We start from the raw sequence: 21,771 nt of genomic DNA, 5'->3' as shown, positions 1-21,771 counted from the left end.
GTGTCAGGCAGAGGATGTTTGCCAGGTGGTTGAAGCCCAACCTCAGCTCTTGGCTGTCTGTTTGAGACAGCATTTCTGTCATTGTTGGGCTTTAAAACTACACTTCAGAAACCAATGTGTGACATCACTAACACTGTCTTATATTGTGTTTTATGCAGTCTATAGCATATAGATATAGATCATCATTTCATTTGAGTTTTGGTATTTTATTTACACAGTAAGTAAATCTTATGTGTTCGTGATAAATGTATTTTCAGATCCGATATCCGAGTCTGACAGGACCAAGATTGCTGTGGGGACAGCCGTGCTGCTGCTGGGTATGATCTGCCTCGCTGTCGGAATCTTTTACTACAAGACGAATCCATATGGTGAGAGAACCATTTCACCAAACAGGCCAGAACAAAATGCTCTTCCTTGTTAACATTTAAGGATTTAAATCTAAATGGACCCCATTTTGTAATACAAGGAAGCGAACACTATGTTTAATTGGTGTGATTATGGGCCGACATGTTTTTAGATACAAGTACAGAGGGGCCATCCCTTCTTTAAATCATTTCTTGGAACCCATGCAAAGCTCCCTTAGATCCCGTGAAAGCTGCTATTTAAACTCTAGCTCTGGTTGTAAAAAGTCCGATCAATATGTCGTCACAAATTATTGTGACTAAAGGTCAACTGTGTTCGATTATACTTCACTTTTTGTCCCTCTTGTTCTTTTCTAGGACGGGAGTTGGTGCAGACACAGCCTACTAGTAAAGGATTGAATGAAGAAGAGACAAGTTCCACAATCAGTTCTCCAAATGAAATATAGCTGCACTCCACGCTTGAGGATTCTGATGTGCTTTCATTTCATAGCTTTACAAATTACTGATTTGAGAGGCTATTCACCATAAAATGACTAAGTTGTCAAATGTTTAGATTGCGGTACTGTAAAAAAAAACAAAAAACGTGTGAGAATGAAGGTGAAGGTCTTCAATGTAAAGTTTCATTACTTTTATTGTAAAATGCACTACAGTACTAAACTTTCTAGAAGAATCAAATACACAGAACAAGGTGTTAAGTCTCTTGTGCCAATAGGTGGGGAACATTTCACCACACTTTGAGTTGAGTTGAGAATGGGGGGGGGGGTATTTGGATTTTGGCCTGGGTGAGTTTCAGGACAGTTGGGGACAGTATACATCATCAGTTGCATCACTGGGTGTTTTGGCCTTTCAACACTTTACATCCTCCGCAAAGTTGACCTGCCTAAATCTGATTTTGCTGTCTTTTGCTCGCTGACTTGGGCATATATAGTGTGTGACAAATTATAGTGTTGGAAGAAGCTTGTGTTATTTATTGTCTTTTTCAAAGTACCTGGCGTTATTTTTCATTTTATTTTCTCTGACATTATTTGATAATGTTCAGTGTTTTATGTTTAATGTAAATGATGTTAGATGTTGTCGTTTTATGACTGCAGCATGGATGAAGATCCAAAGTAAACATTCTCGCCTTTCTGGAAAAATAAAGTTACCCGTAAATTCCGGACTATAAGGCGCTACTTTTTTCTCACACTTCGAGCACTGCGGCTTCTACTCCGGTGCGGCTAATGCATGGATTTTTTATGGGGGACAATGAGCTTCTGCCGCAAAAACATTTGACTTCGTCACGTCGGATCTTAATATCAGTCATTTTGCGCTTCATGCACGCACCCTCATGATGGAAAACACACGGAGAAATACATATGATGTAGCTTTCAAGTTAAAGGCGATCGACCTGGCTGTCAAAGAAGCTAACAGAGCTGCTGCACGTTAAGATGACACTGACAGCGACAACAGAGACTGAGGAAGTGAGTAATGAAGTCATTCTGAGGCAGTGAATGGATGGACTTTTTCTTGTGAAATATATTACATCTTCTTTTTCATCAGCCGTGTTACAGACACCGTCGGCTAGGCTTCGTATTGTAACGGTTCATGTTGTAAAGTCAGTAGTTGATAATGTGTTCATAATTCCGATTATGTGGAGAGTCAGTGAATGCACCAGCGAGAACGTGTGGAGCGGCTGTATGAGGGAACGCTGGGGGAGAGAGTTGGATTGTTGCGGCAAGTGATGTGTTGCTCTCTGCTGTAAACGGCGTGGTCACGGCCGACAGTGATCGGGTTATTAAAAGTTATTATTTGAACGTTCTCGCCGTCCTTTAACGTCCGTACGGACGCTACAGTATTTACGGATGTTACCGGTAGCCTACGTCTGTGTAAATAGCTCTTGTTATAGCGTGGACACCTGCGGCTTATAATCAAGTGCGGCTTATAATCAAGTGCGGCTTATAATCAAGTGCGGCTTATATATGTACAAATACATTTATTTACTTATTTTTAGCCGGTGCGGCTTATATCCAGGTGCGCTCAATAGTACGGAATTTACGGTAATCTTGAATCTTAAATAAAAATGTTTTTCCTAAAAATAATACCATGCCGGACTCCTAATAAATTCTAAAGAACTTTCATTATATAACTTCATATAACATGGCCAGAAAATGTTTTGATCATCATGCACCAAACAAAGTGCTTTGACAGACAAAGGAAGATAGTCAGTTCATCTGACACCTACGTCATAGCAGTGGTTTCAAACATTAAAAAAAACAACTGTTAAGAAACTGTCAGTCTTGTCTGTAACAGTTTTGTTGTTTTTCAGGCTTATAGCTCAAAAAGAGGCCTGAGATGCAGAAAGAATCATCGATGCTGAGCTGCCCCCCATCCAGGATTTATACCAGCCTAGGGTCAGGAAGTGATAGAATCACTGCAGACTCCTCCCACCCTGGCTCAGAAACTGTTCAAACTACACACACTATTGTCACACACTATATATGCCCAAGTCAGCGAGCAAAAGACAGCAAAATAGGATTTAGGCAGGTCAACTTTGCGGAGGATGTAAAGTGTTGAAAGGCCAAAACACCCAGTGATGCAACTGATGATGTGTACTGTATTAATATCCTCCTCTGATATCGATCTATGCCCACTCTCATTGCAAGTACTGCAAATCACTTTCAACTTCATCGAAATTAACACATTTGGGCCATATGTTCAGGTTTTGCCACAAACCAAATAAGTTCTCATCAGTTATTTTTCAAGCGCTTCTCTGTAGTAAAAAAGTTCTCTGTAGTCACACCAGATCTACACTCAGCCATTGTGGGTGGAACCCGTCATTTACCAACTCTGACCCACTTACAGCAAAATGCACAATATGACACAGAACACTTGGACTCTGGGTAAAGGTTCAAAAAGGGCTACCAGGAATAACCAATTTATTACACATGGAGCCGTTTGCTTATAAATGATTCACTGTCATTATGCATTCTGTCTTAAATCAGCAAGGCACTTTTACTGTGTAAGATTTATTGATTCCTTATAGATTGCTCTGTGACTTGTTTTTCCTCCAATCGTTGTTGTTTTTTTTTTTGTCTTTTACCCACGAGTAGCTGCTGTTTCCTTTCTAACTTTGCTCTTTGTATGCAAAACGTAAAATGTATAAATAAATAGCCGAAAGGGAAATCATGTCATTCTTACATTGAATAATAAATCATTAAATAAATTAATAAATTACATGTATTATTTTGTAATGTAAAGAGCTATGCACCATGTTCTCATTAAACATGTTATATTTTTTTTACAAATCTAAGATCCATATTGTGCTGTCTATTTTCAACCGACAACAAAATGTAAAAAGAAAAGTAGGCTAAAGAGAACTATATTGTGTCTTTTTTATTTTAAATTGATTTGCTGACAGCACATCACTTTTTATTTTCTAGTTTGATTCACTTCTTTATTTATAAATGTAATTATCTGCTGTAGTGTGGTGACTCTTGCAAGATCTTCATGTCAATGATTTTACTCATGTAAGGTCACATATTATACTCCACTTAAACAAATTAAGGAAGTTTCAGAGTTCCCAAAAATGTATTTTTTAAAAAAAAAAATTTACATAAAAATCCACTCTGATCCTGTATTGTATCATGCCTCTAAACCTCTCCGTAGCTTTAAATGAGCTGTGTTTGACTACGCCCCTCTAGAAAGACTTTATGTGGCTTTATGAGCTTTCTCGCACCATGTCCAGTGGTTTACAGTAAGAAGGCAGACTCAGAGGACAGAACAAACACCTAGCTGTGGGAGTGTCACCCACCTGGAGAAGGGGTTACTCCCTCCAGACAGCATAGTTTTCTGGAAATGAAAGAGAATGAACTTTATCTCATAACTGTTTTGTTTTTTTCTAATAAAACTAGGGGACACGTGTTAGAAAAACACAAAGTGTATTTTGCATAATATGTGACCAAAATAAGTTCCTGTTTTTCTACAATAAAAAACACACACATACAGTATATAACTTAACATTTATTGAATACCTCAATATTCTTTTCATGTATGTAAAATAAAACACACAACTTCCACTGTAGAAATAAAAGCAAAGCTACAACCAACAAAAACACAAATTCCTTTAAAGAAAAGAAAACACTTCATCCAGACCACACCTTGTTTGCCTTAAATGTGGAAATGCAGCGGGGTTCTTATAATATAAAGTGAATGCTGCAGAGAGACAGCTTCTTGTTGCGTCTTTTAGATTCATGGACCTGTTTCTGATCCTGTTATCCTTTTAGAGAAGTAAACTAAACTAGCTACACACCCGCTGATGTTTTCACAGGTAGCCTATAACAAAAGAAAATCATGACATTTTCTTCAATGAAATTTGACATGAACACACGTCAGAGAAGCCCTAATGAACTGTCTCACTAAAGTTAGTTTTTTAACATCTATTCAAAGCTTGCAGACGTTAATTACAAACTTAAGACACTAACGTTAAGGGTTATAGACAAACTCAGGCTGTGGCAGCACAATCCCAGAATGTATGGAACAATATAAGAGCTTTGTGATTAGGCACTTGATTGCAGCAACATATTCCTTATTAGTATGAATCTGGAATTTCCCCTTTCATACATACAAGTTTCATTTTAAAGCTAAATATAAACTAGCATGTGCTGTGTTTAAAGTTCACATGTGTCTTTTTTGTGGGTGCTGAGGAAATATTAAAATTAAAGATGTATTTTTCAATAACTTCAAACTATAAGTTCTTTAATTTGCAGTTAAAGAAACAAGGAAAGATATGTTCACATTTTAAAACCAGAATCCAGCTAAAGAGACCATTATCACATCTTTTTGGAATTGAACATTTATGGGCGTCCAAGGTGCCCTTTAATGAGTAAAATTATTCCACCTGCGAACCCCAACAAGCCCACAGTCACGCTCACTCCACAGAAAACATCTAGTCCAACATTGGGATGACTGACGTCTGGTTCTGTGGAGAATGATAGAAAGAAAATGCATCATTATTACAGGCACAATCAAACATGTTTGGCTTTTTTAATTCCTAAAATGGCTAAAAGTAAAACATTCACCCCAGATCCTGGTTTGAGGCTGGTCCAGAGCTTTGTGCTCCACAGTGCAAGTGTAAATGTCCCCCTCCTCTGGTGTGAATATCAGGGTTGAGAACTGGTGGAAGGTCCGATCTTCATTGGGATAATATCGACTGAGCGTCACCCCTTCTGAAACTGGGTGGCCATTTTTAGTCCAGCTGACTTTGATTCCAGGTGGGTAGAAGTGATTTACATAGCAAGTGAGGGTGTTTTCAGATCCAAACTGAACCTCGTCTGCAGGGTAGAGGACGCTCACAGGAGGGTCTTCAAAGGGGTGAGAGTCAATTAGAAACCTTCTATAGCTTTTGAATGTGCTCATATAGCCAGGGTTAGTTAACTAAGTGGGTGGGTTAATGTTCTACTTTGTGACAACGTATCAAAACATATCTGGCAACATATCAATTCTCTTAGCTTGATTCCTTGGAGACTTAAAAAAAAGATGTATGTTTAAAGACACAATATTTAGTATTAGAAAATAGCATTTAAACTTGTGTACACTTTTTGCAAAAATAATTTTATTGGCATTTAAGTCCATTGCAAGTTAGTGCAAGTGTTTCCTTTGAGATTTTTATGGAATGAGTATTTAGTATTGTATTTAGGTCCCATCTTTAAATAGGGAAATAGTCAATCATATATTTGCATTTTGGGGCGGCACCTGAGGTGGCAGATCAGATTTCAAGGGAGGGCCACTCCTCCTGTGAGACATGCTCCTTTCAAAGTGAGAAGTGACACTCGGACTTCGTTTTTTGCTGCTACACTTCCTCATGTTGTGTGTGAGGTCAATTCACATCTGTTCTCATAAGTGACCATGAATTCATGCTGCTTATTTTCACTGCTAAGTCTTCTGCTATTCTCAAGAGCAGGTACGTTTTCCTAGAACATAAAAGCTTTGACATTGTTTGTGTTGTTATTAGTGCATGCAGACTTTGAATATGGTGTGTGGAGGATACATATTTAAAAAATCTTATACTTGTTGCTTTCTGTTACAGAAGCTTTCTTCGGTACCGCCTTGATTTACTGCAAGTTTACTCCACCAAATGATGTTATGTATCTGGCACAAATCGTCTTTAATAAGGTGCTGTGGGGAGAATACAACAGCACTGTGGGGAAATATGTTGGATTCACAGAGAAGGCAAGAGAAATTGTAGAAGAGCTCAACAAAAACCCTGCCTTTTTGAGACAAGAAAAAAAGAATTTGGAGGATTGCAAGACCCACATGCCATTGGCAGTGGAGCTCCTTTCAAAATCAGGTAACTTGTGAATTAAACTCTCTTGAATCAGTATACAGTATAGAACAGTAATCCTAATAAGAAGCCAAGCTGTTATCTACATGAGGACATGAGTACAAGAGGAACATACATGTTCATGAAAAAATATGATTATCCAGCTGTCTTTCAATGATTTTTTCTAATAACTGAATGTCTAGCTGCAGTCAACGGGAAATAAAAGCGAAGCTATTAGGCATTTTATTTAATAACGTGTTACATTTTAAAAAGATGGGACAGTTAGAGTATATTTAGCCTTTTTTGGATGCTGCCAATGTCTGCTCTGTCCACGTTTCCAAGATTACATATTTTAACTAAAATCTTCTCTCATAAATATCAGGTTACTTAGTCAAGTAGACTTGTAGGGAAGCATGAAATCAATTAAAATGTTTGAACATGTTCAACATTATTGTATAATTTTCTATTTACATGTGGTTCCCTGGGAGCCCAGCTTTTGATAAAAGTAGATGGGGCTCCATAAAAAAAAATGAGAAACCACTGAAGAGCACTGAAGCCTATTTCAGTGCTCTTATTAGTCCCTTATAATAATAATTACAAATTATTCTTTTCTTTCTAAGTTAATAACGAGCTGCCATAAAACATTTAAAACATGTTCATGTGAAAACTGTCACCACATTAATGGTTTTATTTAATGGCAAATTGTTCTTTTGAGCAGTTGAGCCCTCGGTCAAGCTGAGATCATCTGAATCGTCAGACAGCAAAAACCCAAGAATTCTCGTCTGCAGTGCGTACAACTTCTACCCCAAACAAATCAAGGTCAGGTGGCTGATAAATGGAAAGGAGGTGACAACTGATGTGACGTCCACTGAGGAACTGCCCAATGGGAATTGGCTTTATCAGATCCACTCCCAGCTCGAGCTGACTCCCAGAACTGGAGAGAAAATCGCCTGTATGGTGGAGCATAAAAGTTTCCCAAAGCCCCAACTGTATGAGTGGGGTAAGCAAGTGAGAGAAAGTGTGAGGTGTGATGTGTTATGTTGTAAACAGTCTCATCAAGTTTAGGGATTATTTTACCTGGACTGTCAGTTATAATGTCTATCATCTAACAATTAGTGATGTGGCATATTTATGCAGCCGGTAAGCTAGTTTATTGACAGAGTTTGCTGCCTTTACTGACAATGAGCCTCTACTGTTCAGGAAGTGAAAGGACAGATCAGGAGAATCAGCTCATGATCTGATTGTCACATGCTGTACTCTGTTTTGGTTTTCAGACTAAGAGGTATTCATAAGGGTGCAGCTGATTAACGTGTCAGGCAGAGGATGTTTGCCAGGTGGTTGAAGCCCAACCTCAGCTCTTGGCTGTCTGTTTGAGACAGCATTTCTGTCATTGTTGGGCTTTAAAACTACACTTCAGAAACCAATGTGTGACATCACTAACACTGTCTTATATTATGTTTTATGCAGTCTATAGCATATAGATATAGATCATCATTTCATTTGAGTTTTGGTATTTTATTTACACAGTAAGTAAATCTTATGTAGTGTTCGTGATAAATGTATTTTCAGATCCGATATCCGAGTCTGACAGGACCAAGATTGCTGTGGGGACAGCCGTGCTGCTGCTGGGTATGATCTGCCTCGCTGTCGGAATCTTTTACTACAAGACGAATCCACATGGTGAGAGAACCATTTCACCAAACAGGCCAGAGCAAAATGCTCTTCCTTGTTAAGATTTAAGGATTTAAATCTAAATGGACCCCATTTTGTAATACAAGGAAGCAAACACTATGTTTAATTGGTGTGATTATGGGCCGACATGTTTTTAGATACAAGTACAGAGGGGCCATCCCTTCTTTAAATCATTTCTTGGAACCCATGCAAAGCACCCTTAGGTCCCGTGAAAGCTGCTATTTAAACTCTAGCTCTGGTTGTAAAAAGTCTGACCAATATGTCATCACAAATTATTGTGACTAAAGGTCAACTGTGTTCGATTATACTTCACTTTTTGTCCCTCTTGTTCTTTTCTAGGACGGGAGTTGGTGCAGACACAGCCTAAGGATTGAATAAAGAAGAGACAAGTTCCACAATCAGTTCTCCAAATGAAATATAGCTGCACTCCACGCTTGAGGATTAATAAAATGACTAAGTTGTCAAATGTTTAGATTGCGGTACTGTAAAAAAAACAAAAAAAAACATGTGAGAATGAAGGTGAAGGTCTTCAATGTAAAGTTTCATTACTTTTATTGTAAAATGCACTACAGTACTAAACTTTCTAGAAGAATCAAATACACAGAACGAGTTGTTAGGTCCCTTGTGCCAATAGGTGGGGAACATTTCACCACACTTTGAGTTGAGTTGAGAATGGGGGGGGGGGAGAAGCTTGTGTTATTTATTGTCTTTTTCAAAGTACCTGGCGTTATTTTTCATTTTATTTTCTCTGACATTATTTGATTTGATTGTTCAATGTTTTATGTTTAATGCAAATGATGTTAGATGTTGTCGTTTTATGACTGCAGCATGGATGAAGATCCAAAGTAAACATTCTCGCCTTTTTGGAAAAATAAAGTTAATCTTGAATCTTAAATAAAAATGTTTTTCATAAAAATAATACCATGCCGGAGGCCTAATAAATTCTATAGAACTTTCATTATATAACTTCATATAACATGGCCAGAAAATGTTTTGACCATCATGCACCAAACAAAGTGCTTTGACAGACAAAGCAAGATAGTCAGTTCGTCTGACAAGTACGTCACAGCAGTGGTTTCAAACATAAAACAAAACAACTGTTAAGAAACTGTCAGTCTTGTCTGAAACAGTTTTGTTGTTTTTCAGGCTTATAGCTCAAAAAGAGGCCTGAGATGCAGAAAGAATCATCGGTGCTGAGCTGCCCCCCATCCAGGATTTATACCAGCCTAGGGTCAGGAAGTGGTAGAATCACTGCAGACTCCTCCCACCCTGGCTCAGAGACTGTTCAAACTACTCCTTCCCTTCGGTTAGTTCACTGTATGCCTAAACAACTCAAGAACAGTTTCTGCCTCCAGGCTGAAACTGAGGAATGCTGAACAGTCACAGAGCTCTGAAATTCAGGTAACCTTATAACCAAATAGCACTATAAATGTACATTAGATTATTTATACTAATTTTATTGTCCACCACTTAAACATGCAAATACTGTATTAATATCCTCCTCTGATATCGATCTATGCCCACTCTCATTGCAAGTACTGCAAATCACTTTCAACTTCATCGAAATTAACACATTTGGGCCATATGTTCAGGTTTTGCCACAAAACAAATAAGTTCTCATCAGTTATTTTTCAAGCGCTTCTTTGTAGTAAAAAAGTTCTCTGTAGTCACACCAGATCTACACTCAGCCATTGTGGGTGGAACCCGTCATTTACCAACTCTGACCCACTTACAGCAAAATGCACAATATGACACAGAACACTTGGATTCTGGGTAAAGGTTCAAAAATGGCTACCAGGAATAACCAATTTATTACACATGGAGCCGTTTGCTTACAAATGATTCACTGTCATTATGCATTCTGTCTTAAATCAGCAAGACACTTTTACTGTGTAAGATTTATTGATTCCTTATAGATTGCTCTGTGACTTGTTTTTTTTTGTCTTTTACCCACGAGTAGCTGCTGTTTCCTTTCTAACTTTGCTCTTTGTATGCAAAACATAAAGTGTATAAATAAATAGCCAAAAGGGAAATCATGTCATTCTTACATTGAATAATAAATCATTAAATAAATTAATAAATTACATGTATTATTTTGTAATGTAAACAGCTATGCACCATGTTCTCATTAAACATGTTATATTTTTTTTACAAATCTAAGATCCATATTGTGCTGTATATCTATTTTCAACTGACAACAAAATGTAAAAAGAAAAGTAGGCTAAAGAGAACTATATTGTGTCTTTTTTATTTTAAATTGATTTGCTGACAGCACATCACTTTTTATTTTCTTGTTTGATTCACTTCTTTATTTATAAATGTAATTATCTGCTGTAGTGAGGTGACTCTTTCAAGATCTTCATGTCAATGATTTTACTCACGTAAGGTCACATATTATACTCCACTTAAACAAATTAAAGAAGTTTCAGAGTTCCCAAAAATGTATTTTTTTTAATTTATTTATTTATTTTTTACATAAAAATCCACTCTGATCCTGTATTGTATCATGCCTCTAAACCTCTCCGTAGCTTTAAATGAGCTGTGTTTGACTACGCCCTTCTAGAAAGACTTTAGTGGCTTTATGAGCTTTCTCGCACCATGTCCAGTGGTTTACAGTAAGAAGGCAGACTCAGAGGACAGAACAAACACCTAGCTGTGGGAGTGTCACCCACCTGGAGAAGGGGTTACTCCCTCCAGACAGCATAGTTTTCTGGAAATGAAAGTGAATGAATTTTATCTCATAACTGTTTTGTTTTTTTCTAATAAAACTAGGGGACACGTGTTAGAAAAACACAAAGTGTATTTTGCATAATATGTGACCAAAATAAGTTCCTGTTTTTCTACAATAAAAAACACACACATACAGTATATAACTTAACATTTATTGAATACCTCAATATTCTTTTCATGTATGTAAAATAAAACACACAACTTCCACTGTAGAAATAAAAGCAAAGCTACAACCAACAAAAACACAAATTCCTTTAAAGAAAAGAAAACACTTCATCCAGACCACACCTTGTTTGCCTTAAATGTGGAAATGCAGAGGGGTTCTTATAATATAAAGTGAATGCTGCAGAGAGACAGCTTCTTGTTGCGTCTTTTAGATTCATGGACCTGTTTCTGATCCTGTTATCCTTTTAGAGAAGTAAACTAAACTAGCTACACACCCGCTGATGTTTTCACAGGTAGCCTATAACAAAAGAAAATCATGACATTTTCTTCAATGAAATTTGACATGAACACACGTCAGAGAAGCCTAAATGAACTGTCTCACTAAAGTTAGTTTTTTAACATCTATTCAAAGCTTGCAGACGTTAATTACAAACTTAAGACACTAACGTTAAGGGTTATAGACAAACTCAGGCTGTGGCAGCACAATCCCAGAATGTATGGAACAATATAAGAGCTTTGTGATTAGGCACTTGATTGCAGCAACATATTCCTTATTAGTATGAATCTGGAATTTCCCCTTTCATACATACAAGTTTCATTTTAAAGCTAAATATAAACTAGCATGTGCTGTGTTTAAAGTTCACGTGTCTTTTTTGTGGGTGCTGAGGAAATATTAAAATTAAAGATGTATTTTTCAATAACTTCAAACTATAAGTTCTTTAATTTGCAGTTAAAGAAACAAGGAAAGATATGTTCACATTTTAAAACCAGAATCCAGCTAAAGAGACCATTATCACATCTTTTTGGAATTGAACATTTATGGGCGTCCAAGGTGCCCTTTAATGAGTAAAATTATTCCACCTGCGAACCCCAACAAGCCCACAGTCACGCTCACTCCACAGAAAACATCTAGTCCAACATTGGGATGACTGACGTCTGGTTCTGTGGAGAATGATAGAAAGAAAATGCATCATTATTACAGGCACAATCAAACATGTTTGGCTTTTTTAATTCCTAAAATGGCTAAAAGTAAAACATTCACCCCAGATCCTGGTTTGAGGCTGGTCCAGAGCTTTGTGCTCCACAGTGCAAGTGTAAATGTCCCCCTCCTCTGGTGTGAATATCAGGGTTGAGAACTGGTGGAAGGTCCGATCTTCATTGGGATAATATCGACTGAGCGTCACCCCTTCTGAAACTGGGTGGCCATTTTTAGTCCAGCTGACTTTGATTCCAGGTGGGTAGAAGTGATTTACATAGCAAGTGAGGGTGTTTTCAGATCCAAACTGAACCTCGTCTGCAGGGTAGAGGACGCTCACAGGAGGGTCTTCAAAGGGGTGAGAGTCAATTAGAAACCTTCTATAGCTTTTGAATGTGCTCATATAGCCAGGGTTAGTTAACTAAGTGGGTGGGTTAATGTTCTACTTTGTGACAACGTATCAAAACATATCTGGCAACATATCAATTCTCTTAGCTTGATTCCTTGGAGACTTAAAAAAAAGATGTATGTTTAAAGACACAATATTTAGTATTAGAAAATAGCATTTAAACTTGTGTACACTTTTTGCAAAAATAATTTTATTGGCATTTAAGTCCATTGCAAGTTAGTGCAAGTGTTTCCTTTGAGATTTTTATGGAATGAGTATTTAGTATTGTATTTAGGTCCCATCTTTAAATAGGGAAATAGTCAATCATATATTTGCATTTTGGGGCGGCACCTGAGGTGGCAGATCAGATTTCAAGGGAGGGCCACTCCTCCTGTGAGACACGCTCCTTTCAAAGTGAGAAGTGACACTCGGACTTCGTTTTTTGCTGCTACACTTCCTCATGTTGTGTGTGAGGTCAATTCACATCTGTTCTCATAAGTGACCATGAATTCATGCTGCTTATTTTCACTGCTAAGTCTTCTGCTATTCTCAAGAGCAGGTACGTTTTCCTAGAACATAAAAGCTTTGACATTGTTTGTGTTGTTATTAGTGCATGCAGACTTTGAAAATGGTGTGTGGAGGATACATATTTAAAAAATCTTATACTTGTTGCTTTCTGTTACAGAAGCTTTCTTCGGTACCGCCTTGATTTACTGCAAGTTTACTCCACCAAATGATGTTATGTATCTGGCACAAATCGTCTTTAATAAGGTGCTGTGGGGAGAATACAACAGCACTGTGGGGAAATATGTTGGATTCACAGAGAAGGCAAGAGAAATTGTAGAAGAGCTCAACAAAAACCCTGCCTTTTTGAGACAAGAAAAAAAGAATTTGGAGGATTGCAAGACCCACATGCCATTGGCAGTGGAGCTCCTTTCAAAATCAGGTAACTTGTGAATTAAACTCTCTTGAATCAGTATACAGTATAGAACAGTAATCCTAATAAGAAGCCAAGCTGTTATCTACATGAGGTCATGAGTACAAGAGGAACATACATGTTCATGAAAAAATATGATTATCCAGCTGTCTTTCAATGATTTTTTCTAATAACTGAATGTCTAGCTGCAGTCAACGGGAAATAAAAGTGACGCTATTAAGCATGTTATTTAATAACGTGTTACATTTTAAAAAGATGGGACAGTTAGAGTATATTTTGCCTTTTTTGGATGCTGCCAATGTCTGCTCTGTCCACGTTTCCAAGATTACATATTTTAACTAAAATCTTCTCTCATAAATATCAGGTTACTTAGTCAAGTAGACTTGTAGGGAAGCATGAAATCAATTAAAATGTTTGAACATGTTCAACATTATTGTATAATTTTCTATTTACATGTGGTTCTCTGGGAGCCCAGCTTTTGATAAAAGTAGATGGGGCTCCATAAAAAAAAATTAGAAACCACTGAAGAGCACTGAAGCCTATTTCAGTGCTCTTATTAGTCCCTTATAATAATAATTACAAATTATTCTTTTCTTTCTAAGTTAATAATGAGCTGCCATAAAACATTTAAAACATGTTCATGTGAAAACTGTCACCACATTAATGGTTTTATTTAATGGCAACTTGTTCTTTTGAGCAGTTGAGCCCTCGGTCAAGCTGAGATCATCTGAATCGTCAGACAGCAAAAACCCAAGAATTCTCGTCTGCAGTGCGTACAACTTCTACCCCAAACAAATCAAGGTCAGGTGGCTGATAAATGGAAAGGAGGTGACAACTGATGTGACGTCCACTGAGGAACTGCCCAATGGGAATTGGCTTTATCAGATCCACTCCCAGCTCGAGCTGACTCCCAGAACTGGAGAGAAAATCGCCTGTATGGTGGAGCATAAAAGTTTCCCAAAGCCCCAACTGTATGAGTGGGGTAAGCAAGTGAGAGAAAGTGTGAGGTGTGATGTGTTATGTTGTAAAACAGTCTCATCAAGTTTAGGGATTATTTTACCTGGACTGTCAGTTATAATGTGTATCATCTAACAATTAGTGATGTGGCATATTTATGCAGCCGGTAAGCTAGTTTATTGACAGAGTTTGCTGCCTTTACTGACAATGAGCCTCTACTGTTCAGGAAGTGAAAGGACAGATCAGGAGAATCAGCTCATGATCTGATTGTCACATGCTGTACTCTGCTGTACTCTCGAAGGGTGCAGCTAATTAGAGTGTCAGGCAGAGGATGTTTGCCAGGTGGCTTAAGCCCAACATCAGCTCTTTGCTGTCTGTTTGAGACAGCATTTCCAATATGGTGTCTGCCATTGTTGGGCTTTAAAACTACACTTCAGAAACCAATGTGTGACATCACTAACACTGTCTTATATTATGTTTTATGCAGTCTATAGCATATAGATATAGATCATCATTTCATTTGAGTTTTGGTATTTTATTTACACAGTAAGTAAATCTTATGTGTTCGTGATAAATGTATTTTCAGATCCGATATCCGAGTCTGACAGGACCAAGATTGCTGTGGGGACAGCCGTGCTGCTGCTGGGTATGATCTGCCTCGCTGTCGGAATCTTTTACTACAAGACGAATCCATATGGTGAGAGAACCATTTCACCAAACAGGCCAGAACAAAATGCTCTTCCTTGTTAACATTTAAGGATTTAAATCTAAATGGACCCCATTTTGTAATACAAGGAAGCGAACACTATGTTTAATTGGTGTGATTATGGGCCGACATGTTTTTAGATACAAGTACAGAGGGGCCATCCCTTCTTTAAATCATTTCTTGGAACCCATGCAAAGCACCCTTAGGTCCCGTGAAAGCTGCTATTTAAACTCTAGCTCTGGTTGTAAAAAGTCTGACCAATATGTCATCACAAATTATTGTGACTAAAGGTCAACTGTGTTCGATTATACTTCACTTTTTGTCCCTCTTGTTCTTTTCTAGGACGGGAGTTGGTGCAGACACAGCCTACTAGTTAAGGATTGAATGAAGAAGAGACAAGTTCCACAATCAGTTCTCCAAATGAAATATAGCTGCACTCCACGCTTGAGGATTCTGATGTGCTTTCATTTCATAGCTTTACAAATTACTGATTTGAGAGGCTATTCACCATAAAATGACTAAGTTGTCAAATGTTTAGATTGCGGTACTGTAAAAAAAAAAAAAAAACGTGTGAGAATGAAGGTGAAGGTCTTCAATGTAAAGTTTCATTACTTTTATTGTAAAATGCACTACAGTACTAAACTTTCTAGAAGAATCAAATACACAGAACGAGGTGTGAAGTCTCTTGTGCCAATAGGTGGGGAACATTTCACCACACTTTGAGTTGAGTTGAGAATGGGGGGGGGGTATTTGGATTTTGGCCTGGGTGAGTTTCAGGACAGTTGGGGACAGTATACATCATCAGTTGCATCACTGGGTGTTTTGGCCTTTCAACACTTTACATCCTCCGCAAAGTTGACCTGCCTAAATCTGATTTTGCTGTCTTTTGCTCGCTGACTTGGGCATATATAGTGTGTGACAAATTATAGTGTTGGAAGAAGCTTGTGTTATTTATTGTCTTTTTCAAAGTACCTGGCGTTATTTTTCATTTTATTTTCTCTGACATTATTTGATAATGTTCAGTGTTTTATGTTTAATGTAAATGATGTTAGATGTTGTCGTTTTATGACTGCAGCATGGATGAAGATCCAAAGTAAACATTCTCGCCTTTCTGGAAAAATAAAGTTAATCTTGAATCTTAAATAAAAATGTTTTTCCTAAAAATAATACCATGCCGGACTCCTAATAAATTCTATAGAACTTTCATTATATAACTTCATATAACATGGCCAGAAAATGTTTTGATCATCATGCACCAAACAAAGTGCTTTGACAGACAAAGCAAGATAGTCAGTTCATCTGACACCTACGTCACAGCAGTGGTTTTAAACATGAAAAAAACAACTGTTAAGAAACTGTCAGTCTTGTCTGTAACAGTTTTGTTGCTTTTCAGACTTATAGCTCAAAAAGAGGCCTGAGATGCAGAAAGAATCATCGATGCTGAGCTGCCCCCATACAGGATTTATACCAGCCTAGGGTCAGGAAGTGGTAGAATCACTGCAGACTCCTCACACCCTGGCTCAGAAACTGTTCAAACTACTCCTTTCCTTCGGTTAGTTCACTGTTTGCCTAAACAACTCAAGAACAGTTTCTGCCCCCAGGCTGAAACTGAGGAATGCTGAACAGTCACAGAGCTGTGAAATTCAGGTAACCTTATAACCAAATAGCACTATAAATGTACATTAGATTATTTGTACTAATTTTATTGTCCACCACTTAAACATGCAAATACTGTATTAATATCCTCCTCTGATATCGATCTATGCCCACTCTTAATGCAAGTACTGCAAATCACTTTCAACTTCATCGAAATTAACACATTTGGACCATATGTTCAGGTTTTGCCACAAAACAAATAAGTTCTCATCAGTTATTTTTCAAGTGCTTCTCTGTAGTAAAAAAGTTCTCTGTAGTCACACCAGATCTACACTCAGCCATTGTGGGTGGAACCCGTCATTTACCAACTCTGACCCACTTACAGCAAAATGCACAATATGACACAGAACACTTGGATTCTGGGTAAAGGTTCAAAAATGGCTATCAGGAATAACCAATTTATTACACATGGAGCCGTTTGCTTATAAATGATTCACTGTCATTATGCATTCTGTCTTAAATCAGCAAGGCACTTTAACTGTGTAAGATTTATTGATTCCTTATAGATTGCTCTGTGACTTGTTTTTTTTTGTCTTTTACCCACGAGTAGCTGCTGTTTCCTTTCTAACTTTGCTCTTTGTATGCAAAACATAAAATGTATAAATAAATAGCCGAAAGGGAAATCATGTCATTCTTACATTGAATAATAAATCATTAAATAAATTAATAAATTACATGTATTATTTTGTAATGTAAAGAGCTATGCACCATGTTCTCATTAAACATGTTATATTTTTTTACAAATCTAAGATCCATATTGTGCTGTATATCTATTTTCAACTGACAACAAAATGTAAAAAGAAAAGTAGGCTAAAGAGAACTATATTGTGTCTTTTTTATTTTAAATTGATTTGCTGACAGCACATCACTTTTTATTTTCTTGTTTGATTCACTTCTTTATTTATAAATGTAATTATCTGCTGTAGTGTGGTGACTCTTTCAAGATCTTCATGTCAATGATTTTACTCATGTAAGGTCACATATTATACTCCACTTAAACAAATTAAAGAAGTTTCAGAGTTCCCAAAAATGTATTTTTTTTAATTAATTATTATTATTTTTTTACATAAAAATCCACTCTGATCCTGTATTGTATCATGCCTCTAAACCTCTCCGTAGCTTTAAATGAGCTGTGTTTGACTACGCCCTTCTAGAAAGACTTTAGTGGCTTTATGAGCTTTCTCGCACCATGCCCAGTGGTTTACAGTAAGAAGGCAGACTCAGAGGACAGAACAAACACCTAGCTGTGGGAGTGTCACCCACCTGGAGAAGGGGTTACTCCCTCCAGACAGCATAGTTTTCTGGAAATGAAAGTGAATGAACTTTATCTCATAACTGTTTTGTTTTTTTCTAATAAAACTAGGGGACACGTGTTAGAAAAACACAAAGTGTATTTTGCATAATATGTGACCAAAATAAGTTCCTGTTTTTCTACAATAAAAAACACACACATACAGTATATAACTTAACGTTTATTGAATACCTCAATATTCTTTTCATGTATGTAAAATAAAACACACAACTTCCACTGTAGAAATAAAAGCAAAGCTACAACCAACAAAAACACAAATTCCTTTAAAGAAAAGAAAACACTTCATCCAGACCACACCTTGTTTGCCTTAAATGTGGAAATGCAGCGGGGTTCTTATAATATAAAGTGAATGCTGCAGAGAGACAGCTTCTTGTTGCGTCTTTTAGATTCATGGACCTGTTTCTGATCCTGTTATCCTTTTAGAGAAGTAAACTAAACTAGCTACACACCCGCTGATGTTTTCACAGGTAGCCTATAACAAAAGAAAATCATGACATTTTCTTCAATGAAATTTGACATGAACACACGTCAGAGAAGCCTAAATGAACTGTCTCACTAAAGTTTGTTTTTTAACATCTATTCAAAGCTTGCAGACGTTAATTACAAACTTAAGACACTAACGTTAAGGGTTATAGACAAACTCAGGCTGTGGCAGCACAATCCCAGAATGTATGGAACAATATAAGAGCTTTGTGATTAGGCATTTGATTGCAGCAACATATTCCTTATTAGTATGAATCTGGAATTTCCCCTTTCATACATACAAGTTTCATTTTAAAGCTAAATATAAACTAGCATGTGCTGTGTTTAAAGTTCAGACGTGTCTTTTTTTGTGTGTGCTGAGGAAATATTAAATTTAAAGATGTATTTTTCAATAACTTCAAACTATAAGTTCTTTAATTTGCAGTTAAAGAAACAAGGAAAGATGTGTTCACATTTTAAAACCAGAATCCAGCTAAAGAGACCATTATCACATCTTTTTGGAATTGAACATTTATGGGCGTCCAAGGTGCCCTTTAATGAGTAAAATTATTCCACCTGCGAACCCCAACAAGCCCACAGTCACGCTCACTCCACAGAAAACATCTAGTCCAACATTGGGATGACTGACGTCTGGTTCTGTGGAGAATGATAGAAAGAAAATGCATCATTATTACAGGCACAATCAAACATGTTTGTTTTTTTAAATTCCTAAAATGGCTAAAAGTAAAACATTCACCCCAGATCCTGGTTTGAGGCTGGTCCAGAGCTTTGTGCTCCACAGTGCAAGTGTAAATGTCCCCCTCCTCTGGTGTGAATATCAGGGTTGAGAACTGGTGGAAGGTCCGATCTTCATTGGGATAATATCGACTGAGCGTCACCCCTTCTGAAACTGGGTGGCCATTTTTAGTCCAGCTGACTTTGATTCCAGGTGGGTAGAAGTGATTTACATAGCAAGTGAGGGTGTTTTCAGATCCAAACTGAACCTCGTCTGCAGGGTAGAGGACGCTCGCAGGACGGTCTTCAAAGGGGTGAGAGTCAATTAGAAACCTTCTTCAGCATTTTAATAATCATTTCAAAACACTGATAAATTGCTCACCTGTTTCCTCTGGTGGATTTATTTTCTCAGTTTTGATGACAGCAACAACTACTTGACACGCAACTTTCGCTTTCAAAGCATCTTTATACACATGTATGCCACTAAATAGTTCACTTGGGTTTAGCACAAGGATAGGTGGCACAGTGTAGACAACCTCGTTTCTTTGAAAATCCATGTACATAATCTCCTCATTATCAAACTCGAACTGAGCTTCCACTGTGTCGTTCTCGTCACAGCCCACTACATAGAGGAAATCATGGGGAACTGAAAACAATGGAATGGAAATGAGGACAATTAGAAATGTACAAGTGTAAACCTATGAAATACATATAAAGATTCTGTCTGATGAACTTAACACTATTTTTTTCAGGAACTCTGCCTTGAAAGATTTCTCTCTGCATGAACACAGTAGTACATTTTAAACTTACTTTGTGCATAGGTGTAGACAGCGTTTAGCATCAGAATGAGGAGAGAAGATCGCTTCATGGTCCAGCTGCAGGACAATATTGTCTCTCTGAATTAACAAATATTGTACAATAAAAAATATCACTGTAAATTGTACAAAGCCTCAGGACAGGGTTACAAGTCTTTGGTAAATCAGAAAAGCCTGCACTGCTGTATCAGAGAAGCAACTGGCTCACTGTTGCTTTTAATCAGACTGTTTGCAGGAAAGAGTTTTCTTTAACCCCTCCTACTTCATGTAAATGTTTATAGATTTACAGCAGACGAACCAGTTTTCCCCGAATAACACTGTATTGACTTGGCTGCAGTTGAACAATGAGGAAGTGCACTTTAAAAAGTCACTGAGCACAGCGTTTATTGTGTGCAAGATCAAAATCAAGATATACTGAATTGTCAGCAAGGGGACATTTTTATTGGACTCCCTATAGTCTTAAATAACCAGTGGGTGTGAAAAGCTTTAAAGGGTCAGAGGTTGAAAACTACAGAGTTCCTCATTAAAAATAATCTAAAGAAAATGTTATATAATTATGTAAAGTAGTAATAATAAGTATTGTGAGCCCTTTATTGAAAGCTGTCTTGTTTGTAAGCTAGGGTGCTTACTTTTATCTTGTGGATCCAGTGGCCCTTGTGCCACTGGATCCACAAAGACTAACAACAAAAAGCAAAGACATGCAAAGTCTAAAGCACAGGTGAAACATGGCAACCTGAGACTACAGAACACCTATACCTTTTGTAGGTAAATAAAGAGGTAATGGTTCATTCATTGATTAGACTTTGGGTTTAAATACGATCTAGAGTTTGAGAAAAAGATAAATAAGATCCCAAGTGATCCCAGACGACATCTAACTGTGTCATTTGTCAGAAAAGTCAACCTTGACAGAGTGAAATGAATAAGAACTGGATACAGAATTTTATATCTTGATTTCTCTTGCAGATTCAAGATTTCCTTGATAAGAAATGTTCCACTTGACTTCAGGTAGCACTGAATTTCTTTAATGTCTTTTTTTTTTTTTTATGAGAGCTGGTTTCAGAGATTTGAATGATACAAGAATCAGTGAATGATGATGAAGAACAGTGTGAAAGTGAGAACCTGTGGTAAAGGTAAAAAAAAATCGTATTTTTTGAATTACTGATTCGATTAACAATGTAAAAACAAAACGTCATGATAACGTAAACTTCTAAGTCAGTTCGAATTTAAGTCTGTGAAAATGTTTAACAGTAGTTCATCACCTAGTCGCCAGGTGTCGCTGGAGCTCCACAGAAGTTAGCGATGCCGCGCGTGGAATAAAGCCGCCTGTTGGCTCTGTTTTACGGGCATGTGGCTCAGAGAGCGGGGCCGTCTTCATCCCTGACCCTGGTGGTAAAATGAGCAGGGGATGTTCAACGGGACGGAGGAAACGCGAAGTGTGCTGATGCTGCTAAACATGGAGCTTCGCATCCTTTGTGAAACAAAGCGTATGTGCTCTGATGTTGGCTCCCAGTCAGTTTAACTAAACGAAAGATTTTAGTTTTATTTAGCTTCTTTATTTTCTTTTCTTTTAACCGTTGGTA

At 37.4% G+C, this 21,771-nt stretch overlaps 2 protein-coding genes across 3 annotated transcripts; one reads left to right on the top strand and one right to left on the bottom strand.

Annotated features, from left to right (window-relative positions):
* Positions 1-11,918: 11,918 nt before the first annotated feature.
* Positions 11,919-21,568, bottom strand: LOC306823362 (H-2 class II histocompatibility antigen, A-U alpha chain-like). Of its 2 annotated transcripts, XM_079342832.1 has the most exons (5): positions 21,451-21,568; positions 20,187-20,272; positions 19,759-20,022; positions 12,290-12,571; positions 11,919-12,189 (listed from the first exon to the last, which is right to left on the bottom strand). In XM_079342832.1, exons 1-5 carry the CDS (start codon positions 21,564-21,566, stop codon positions 12,065-12,067), a joined length of 873 nt encoding a protein of 290 aa, XP_079198958.1. In that variant the 5' UTR covers positions 21,567-21,568; the 3' UTR covers positions 11,919-12,064. The 2 variants fall into 2 exon arrangements, with proteins under 2 accessions (XP_079198958.1, XP_079198959.1); XM_079342833.1 differs by lacking the exon at positions 21,451-21,568 and having other exon boundaries at positions 20,187-20,356.
* LOC306823275 (HLA class II histocompatibility antigen, DQ beta 2 chain-like) lies at positions 13,076-14,821 on the top strand (the record flags this gene model as incomplete). The annotated part of the gene is made up of 4 exons (XM_079342729.1): positions 13,076-13,170; positions 13,297-13,557; positions 14,249-14,538; positions 14,807-14,821. Exons 1-4 carry the CDS (start codon positions 13,116-13,118, stop codon positions 14,819-14,821), a joined length of 621 nt encoding a protein of 206 aa, XP_079198855.1. The 5' UTR covers positions 13,076-13,115.
* Positions 21,569-21,771: the final 203 nt, after the last annotated feature.

Source organism: Symphodus melops, assembly GCF_947650265.1.
Source record: "Symphodus melops genome assembly, chromosome: 5".
Classification (NCBI taxonomy): domain Eukaryota; kingdom Metazoa; phylum Chordata; class Actinopteri; order Labriformes; family Labridae; genus Symphodus; species Symphodus melops.
Note: the sequence above shows the minus strand (reverse complement) of the source record. Positions and strands in the feature narration are given on the sequence as shown.